The sequence below is a fragment of the Rhamphochromis sp. 'chilingali' genome, assembly GCF_963969265.1.
Source record: "Rhamphochromis sp. 'chilingali' genome assembly, chromosome: 16".
Classification (NCBI taxonomy): domain Eukaryota; kingdom Metazoa; phylum Chordata; class Actinopteri; order Cichliformes; family Cichlidae; genus Rhamphochromis; species Rhamphochromis sp. 'chilingali'.
In genome coordinates this window covers 12,914,629-12,922,667 of record NC_137943.1, presented here as the reverse complement: position 1 = coordinate 12,922,667, position 8,039 = coordinate 12,914,629, and the positions used below count along the sequence as shown (strand labels likewise).

Here is an 8,039-nt window from a genome sequence, read left to right as displayed (position 1 = left end):
TTGTAAGGCAACAAACCTACAATAAAAGAGAGAAAACCACAACAACCAAACGACCCCCATGACCAAGCACTTGGTGACATGAAAAACTTCCTTTTAACAGGAAGAAACCTCGAGCAGGACCAGGCTCCGTGAGGGGAAGGGAGTGAAGGGAGACAGAACAAAAGACAGGTTGTGAAAGAAAACTAGACATGAATAATAATTAATGATAAATGCCAAGTGGTAGGGACTATCCAGGGTCACCTGATCCACTCCCTAACCATAAACTTTATCATAAAGGAAAGTTTGAAGCCTTATCTTAAAAGTCGAGAGGGTGTCTGTGAATCACCTAAATACATTACAAACTGGGAGCTGTTTCCACAGAAGAGGTACCTCTCAAACTACTTTTAAATATATTAAGAAGTAAGCCAGCAGTCCAAAAGTGAAGTGCTCTGTTGGGGTGATATGATACTATAAGGTCTTTAAGATAAGATGTCTTTAAATACAACCATTTATCATCTTAATCTGTTATCCACTTAAGGTGACACGAGGCTGGAGCTTTCACAGAGCGAGATCCACCCTTTGGAAATTAGAACTGAAAATAAAATTAGCATTGAACAATGTTTGTCTGCAGTGTCACGTAGAAACGCATTCTCTTTGGAGCTACTTTTAAAAAAGCAGTAATCAATACTCATTTCCTTTAAGTGATAAATGCATTTATGACTTGCTTTTCTCATAAAAGGAGAAAACGGGACATCACAAAGTGAAGAGCTTTTCCTTTATTGGCAAGGCATACAGTTCTAGTTGGACAGAGGGCTAACGCAGCCACAGTTAAACAGCAGAGTTGGATTGTCAAAGCTGCAGAGTTTCAGTTTATGACACACATTCATAAAAATCTCCACGCACAGAAATACTGGTCTTGGTTGGCTGTTGAGGCTGTTCGACAACGTGACATCTTCACTAAGAGTCAAAGAGCTTTCAGATGAGTGCACGTACTCCGAGATCCTTTAAGAACACGTGATGCGATCAGATCAGTGATGACAGAGGAAGACAGGCGATAGGACGTGATCCAGAAAACCCAGACGGAAATCTGTCACTCAGCAATTTTTACACCAAGACAAAAGTGAAAGTGAGTATTCGCTCATGTATAATTTTATATTAGAAGTGAAAAGGAAAAGTTTCTCACACATGAAGCCACGTGTGAGTATTAAAACCTTAGACTAAAAAAAAAGCTACTTGTCTGTCACATCGTTGCTGACAGGTAATACAGAAGCAATAAATAAACTGTACACAAAGTACTGTGAGGAAAAAGAACACTATGAATTAGTGACACACAGAGAGACACACACTGACTCTTTGCATGTTGTGCTGGTTATAATGTTGTTAAATAGTCCTTTGGTGTTGAAGGCATCTTTGAGAGTTGAGTCGTCGGCTACAGAAAGGATTGCACATGTTTTACTCCAGCATGTCAGTGACCAGAAAAAAATCCCAAGTTAAAAATAAGGCTTCAAAAAAAAAACAAAAAAAAAGGAAGAAAGAAAGCTCAGTCACACATTTAAAACATAAGTTACACTGTTTCATGGTAATAAAAAAGTTTCTCGACAGGATGAGTTTGGTAAGTTCTCTGCATTACTTTCATAGTGTTTGAATCCGGCAGCTAATGTCACACATCTCAACAAAACACTTCTTTTGCACAGTCAATTAGTTCATTATAAAAAGGACCAAAGAAAAGAAAAGACAAGACAAGACAAGGAACTTCAGCCCTTCTGAGCGTCAATGGTCCAGCTCATCCAATTCAATTAAACTACCAGGCCGTCCGTCAACAGAAAAGTGCAGAAGTGTGAGAGAACCGTACAAAGTGCTTTGAGTTTTTTTCCTTCTTTTTAGCAAATACTTCAAAAGAAAGAAAAGAAAAAGAAAAACATGAGAAAGAAAACTCATTCACCCGGACAACAAACACGTCACTGTTTTAAGACAATATCAGTTACTGTTACGGTTCGAACAGGAGTTCAGTGAGAGAGAGAGAGAAAAGAGCAGAGACACTGAGGTCAGATTGGCACACTGGGTGCTACAATCAACCAACTTTATCAGTCACTGATGGAAAGTAGCCAGTGGCAAAATGGAAATTACAGTACGGGTTGTGTCATGCTTGCTTGGCACTTGTTTTGTCATTGACTACCGGCGTGTCCCTGTGGAGAGCAAAGTACTGATCAATGAGAGGGGAAAAAGAGGGGAGATTCAGGCACAGGGAACTGGCTCTTTGTAACCTCCTGGGTTTTTACAGTTACAGCGATGCTAACATCTGTCATTACAACCTCATCAAGACACTGCCCTCATTAGTGCAGTAATCTATGCTAGTGGATGTTACCAAAAACACTATTTCAGTAGGTAGGTGCTGTGAAGTAAGAATAATGGAACTGTAATAGCTTAATGTACTCGTAACTCTACTGTGACACTGAGGTTTTTTTTCTTTTTTCTTTTTATGTTTTTTTTTTTTCATGATGTCTGTGCTAGTTAGTGTTTCTCAGTCAAAAGCCTCCAATGAGTTCATGTTTTGGCTCGAGCCCTTAAAAACAGACAAAAACGAAGGCTACCTATGAACAAAACTGCAAAGTGCTAAAACTTGAAGGCAAACTGATAAAATGGGCGCCAAACATCAAATCAAATAAAAATAATCCAAACAATAAAGCAACAAAAACAGAAAAATAACCGACATTTTTTTGGGTAGTCCTACAGTTAAATAGGTTTTCAATGTAAGAACTTGCAAATCATTTACCACAGTACCAGAACTTTAGTTCCACATGTGGACACTGGGAGGCACCATAAGCACAGCCCACATCGCTCTGGATGTAACTCCTAGAGCGCCTAACGCTACACTGACCCTGGCTCAGTTTTGTTGCTGACTATATCTCATTAAGATTATTAAAAATGGAAATAATACATCTGAAAACAAGAAAAAATAATATGCGGTGCCAGCTCAGGCGTTATAATCATTAAAGCAACTTGCCTGCTGAGTACAATTAAATCGGCTGTGCAACACCAGCTGAAAGGAGTGCTACTGCATGTATACAAACACAGTGATAGAGTCACTTCAAATATCTGCTACATTTAAGGTGTTTTGCAAAAAAAAAATCCTTCATAGCTCTTCTTTTTGTGCTATGAATTTGCTTACACTTCTTTCAAGTTTGCTGTTAGCTGTAGCTTCAATTTACTGTGTGTGAATCTAAATAACAGACAACTGAATTTAAAAAAAAAACTTACCAAAAATTAAAAACCAAAAAACCCCCAAAAGGCAGGCAAACCAGCATTTGCAAGTTTGGCAAGAAGTCTTAAAAGACTTTGTTGTGTTTTCGCAGTCATTCATCACTTCCTCGCTTCTTTCACACAAAAAAATACTCCATTAGAGGAAGACACGTCTGTCTTTAGTCGTAGCGGACTTTAGGTTAGCTGGTAGAAAAGCGTGTATTTTTCTAACTTCTTATCGTCTCTGTGGAACTTCAGCCACAATTTGTCTGAGTGAGAGACACAGATTTCCTGTCCTTACTGGAACAGCGACTGGGGCTATCTGTCTCTCTCCAGTGCAAGTGACTGCTGTGTGAAACTGCAGACTTTCTCAGTCCTCCCCCACAGCCTCCCGCACTCCCGTACTCCCCACCTTGAGTCCTGCTCTTAAACCCCATCTGCAGAAAAACAGAGGTGGTGGCGTTTGCTCGAAGTGGAAGGTGGGGTGTGACAGAGGGCGAGGCACTGAAATCAAGAATAATTAAACGAAAGAAAGTCGAAAGAGTCGAAACTATTGACTGGTGCTATGTGCCAATTCGAAAGCGTGGAACCCCAGAGACGCCTTCATCTGTTTCTTCTCTTTCTTCTGCCATATCTTTCTCCGAGTCTAAAGAAAACGTCCTGCCCGAGTCACTTGTAAGCATTTTGGGAAGCCTTCGAGATACATGAGAGGCCGAATCGGATCTGTAGATTTCATGCCTCCTGCTGCTGTGGCCCTCCTCTTCCTCAGGTGGACTCTCTGTGTCAGACTCCCCCTCTTCTTCTAAGGTCAGCTTAAACTGAAACTTGTCAGCAGAAGCAGACCCGCTACCCCGACCATGTGCCGAAGCTTCCCCTGCAAAGGCATCTTCCTCCTCCTCCTCCTCCTCCTGGCCCTCTGGGTGAGGTGATGGGCTGTGGGGGATCATGCTCTGATACCACTCTCTGTTATCCTCCAGCGTGTCCAGGATGTCCTGCGCATCAGGGTGCACCAGGTCGGCCCATGTTTCCCACAGAGGATGAACAATGTAGTCGATGAAACCCACCTGAAAGAGAAAGCAATGTTTAAGACTGCGAATAACAAACTCAGCAGTGATGCTTTGACTTAATCAAAGAACTCCATCTTTCCGTGAGCGGTTTTGTATCCGAACTAGTTTTCTTCCTGACGTCTACATCCATCAACCACAGGAAGCATGAAGCTAGATACGGCTAATTTTTACAGGCTGTCTCCCTATCATTAACCATCAGGTTCATCATAAAATGTATTTTGAGGACCACTTCAGTGCCTTTTTAGTTCCATTATATAAAAGAGAAGGGATCTCCAAAACCCCCTCACAACAGAACAATCTAAATCTAGGCTGACGAACAGCACCAAGAGGAAAAATACATGAATTTGATTTTGAGGCTAAGCTCGCGGTTTAGGTTATTCCCCACCTGGTTCTTTTCTACTGAAGCATTGTGCTTGTCGCACATGGGGCTGATCTCCATGCCTTTCTCTCTCTCTCTGTCTCCCTGTGTGAAGAACTCCACCATGATGCGGTCTGTCCACTGGCGGTACAGCTCGAGAGGTTTGGTCGGGTTACTCAGGTCTGCACAGTGTACCATGTTCTGAAGAACCTGCAGTGGCAAATTAAACAGGTGTTGTCACATGTCAAATATATAGATTAGATTAGATTGATTCTATCTTTGTATAAAAAGAGTTCTCACCTGTATGCGATCTGAATAGTTGTCTAAAAGCAGGACTCCCAGGCTGGTGACTTTCTTAGTCTCCACCATGGTCTTCAGGTCTGCTAACAGGTTCATGTGTTTGGACATATCTGTGGCGAGCACCTGCAAGAACAACATTAAACACATTAAACCAAACAGAAGTCACTGGGGAAAAAGAAGGCCTAAGCTGAGTGGAGCTACTGCACGTCTACGATCTTAATGGTCCACTCACCATGTCGATGACCATTTTGCGAAGCGACTGACGCTGCTTTTTGTTGAGATTCTGAAAAATATCACAGTTGTCTTCCTGCAGAAGCTTAAAGCCTACAGCCAGGTGGTGATTCTCTAGCACTGACAAGTCATTGTACATCAGGGCCAGCTCTGAGTCTGAAGACAAAAAGGCATAAAAAACTCTGAATGTAAAATAAATCACGATCTCGTCAGCTACATAGTTAAATACACTCAGCACCCACACACATTCAGATAATCCCTGCAGAGCTACGAGCAAACTCACTGGTGTTGATGAGAAACTGATTGGAAACTCCGGGGTGATCCACGTCGTGGATGGCGCTGGCGAACAGCGCAGCGAGGATCTCCAGATCAGTAAACACAGCCTTGGATGACACACAAAGAGAGACAGTTAGTTTTGTGTGTATGCGTGCGTGTATGTGAGGGCATCAACCTGGACTGTGTATTTGAGCGTTTACCTCCAGTGCAGGTGTGGACAGCAGCACGTGTGTTGATTGGACCACGTCTGCAGCATGGATGTTGTTGTGGTAGGCCACATCAGCATGATAGTGGTCCTCCAAAGTCATTGTGAAGGTAATGAAAGTATCCACTGGAATCTTAAAGGACTTCAGCAGCTCACGTTCCTGCAACAGCAGAGGAGAGGATGGCTCATCCAAGGTAAAGATAAATGACTGATTACAAATTGTCTGCTAAGTCATTGCTTCATTGACTTCAGTAAATTCATTATGCACTTGTTTGCTTTGCCGTGTTTGAGGCTATAAAGTACAGGAGCCATACAGTACGCTGTGTGCTGTGATGTGGTACCTGGAAAATGGTGTACATGGTGACTGTCAGTGGGCGATTCCCAGAATACTCAGAGACCTTAAAGATGTCAATACCCCATCGATTTATATCCTCAAGTTCCTGTCAGTGAGAAAGTATAAATACGTATATTAAACAAAATTCAGTATGTGGGAAAAAATAGAGAATTAGCCTCAGGGAAATAACAAATGAACTAGTCCTCACACCTTAGCTAGGAGTCCTTCCTGGCTAGCATTGACCCCAAATCGAGGAATGGTTGAAGGAGCGAGGCTGGGACTGTGGGTGGCCTTCTTCACACCGCTGATCTGGGACATAGGACGCTTTTTCTTGTCTTTCTCCTTGGTCGGGGGAGACATGATGTCCATGTCATGTTGTTTCTCTGCCAGTGAAAGTCATCCAGTTAACAGTGATGAAAACAGAAATGCACCACTAACACTAACTTTCCTGCTGTCATGCATTTCAACTACTCCTGTCTGAGCACTGTCCTGTGATTTACATGCATATCTACATGTATGTGCAGCAGTGTGTAGCGTACAAAGACGGCATATTTACCCAGAAAGGTGCTGGAGATGAATTCAGACACCTGGTTCCCTGAGCGGCTGGTTTCTGACAGCTGGCTGAGCTCTCGGTTCAGCATCCTCTTGAACTGAGGACAAACACATGCAAGCATCAATGAGCTTGATCAAACACTCTGTTTGCTAAACTGTGGACAGACTAGGTCGGATCAACTCAGCCGCCTGCTGGAACAACAGTTATCTCTTAACAACAACGTAGAAAAGAAACACTTTACAAGCAAATCACTCTCTCTCAAAACCTGCAAACGGTTCAGTCAAATACAAGTAGCAGATGCCACAGATCATGCTGACATAAGACGTGTTGAGTCTCAGAGAAAGTCAGAAAACAAGCAACACGTGAACCTCAGGGAGTCTCCTACCCTCCCATCCAGTTCATCCCTCTCCTCCCCTCTCCTCACCTGAATGAACATCAACGAGATGGAGATGAAACAAGTCACTTCTGGCATTTCAGCGTAAAGTCAAGCATGGGAGCAAAAATAAAACGAGTGAGCTCTCAGGTTTAACACGCCTGTTCGACAAAGCTGCCTGTCTCGGAAAAATCCACCAGCGAGTGCTGCAGAAGCTTTGATTATAAGTCTGTGGAAGAACAGGAGAATTGAAGCATATGTATGTGGGAATGCTGCTGGATGCCAGGATGCAAGGCAGAGAAGGCAGACTCTCCCCGACTCTCCCTCATCCACTCAGTTACTGCCTGCCCACTATGTGTGTAAACAGAGGGAGAATGGGGTACTCTAATCTCCACCTCCTTTCAAAAATGCCTAAGAATAGCAGCCAATCAGACACCCGCTGCAGCAGCGTGTAGCGAAACAGAGAGCCGTCATTGGCCACGAGACATACACAGTAGGCAGGGCAGAGTGAGGTTGTGAGACACACCATGTGCACCAAGTTTGAAGGTATGAAGGAAAAGCTTTGAATGGATGGGGAGGAGGGTTCATTCTTGTAGCCAAAAATAAAAATAGTACATCACGCACCACAGAGACTTGGGTGCCCTGACCATTAACACAATCAGAGGAGCAAAAGACAAAATGCTTTGACAAAGAAATGCTTAAAGCGGGCTCCAAAAGTTCACTCACAGCTAAATCGTGCTCAGAAGCAGATAGAAAATATTGAAGGATAATTACAGTGGTCTTAATGTTAAGCTGATTTATTCACTTTTATACAAAATTCAAACTTGGTAGTAATTACCATCAGAGGAGGAAAAAAATGCCTATGCGGCATGTAAAAAGCTCTTTCTTAAATACCCTACTCACATATAAATAACTCAGTGATTAAAAGTGGTTGCACGATTGCTCAAAGACCCTTTCTAGGGTCAGTAAAGATCCAGTTTAACAAAGCGGTTCGATAAGGTCGTCAGGGATGCAGAAACATTGTTCACTTCAGCCTCCCATGCACCTGTCGTTGTTCCCAAGGGCCGGCATGGATAATTCTTTTCTTTAGCTCATTGACTGATCTGCAGCAATTGTGGGGGCT

The 8,039-nt window shown here is 42.8% G+C and overlaps 1 protein-coding gene across 7 annotated transcripts in view; it reads right to left on the bottom strand.

Moving 5' to 3' along the window:
* Positions 1-219: 219 nt before the first annotated feature.
* Positions 220-8,039, bottom strand: part of pde4ca (phosphodiesterase 4C, cAMP-specific a) — a 52,794-nt gene continuing 44,974 nt past the window's right edge. For 3 of the 7 annotated variants that reach the window (XM_080906807.1, XM_080906810.1, XM_080906809.1), the window contains 9 exons: positions 6,547-6,640; positions 6,201-6,373; positions 5,998-6,096; positions 5,652-5,816; positions 5,459-5,558; positions 5,177-5,331; positions 4,945-5,067; positions 4,672-4,854; positions 222-4,283 (listed from right to left, as the gene is read on the bottom strand). In XM_080906807.1, coding sequence (XP_080762933.1) covers positions 3,783-4,283; positions 4,672-4,854; positions 4,945-5,067; positions 5,177-5,331; positions 5,459-5,558; positions 5,652-5,816; positions 5,998-6,096; positions 6,201-6,373; positions 6,547-6,640 — 1,593 coding nt within the window. In that variant the 3' untranslated portion in view covers positions 222-3,782. Of the gene's footprint in view, positions 4,284-4,671; positions 4,855-4,944; positions 5,068-5,176; positions 5,332-5,458; positions 5,559-5,651; positions 5,817-5,997; positions 6,097-6,200; positions 6,374-6,546; positions 6,641-6,967; positions 7,343-8,039 lie in introns of those variants that run through there. The other 4 variants (XM_080906805.1, XM_080906808.1, XM_080906811.1 and 1 more) reach the window with 3 other exon arrangements.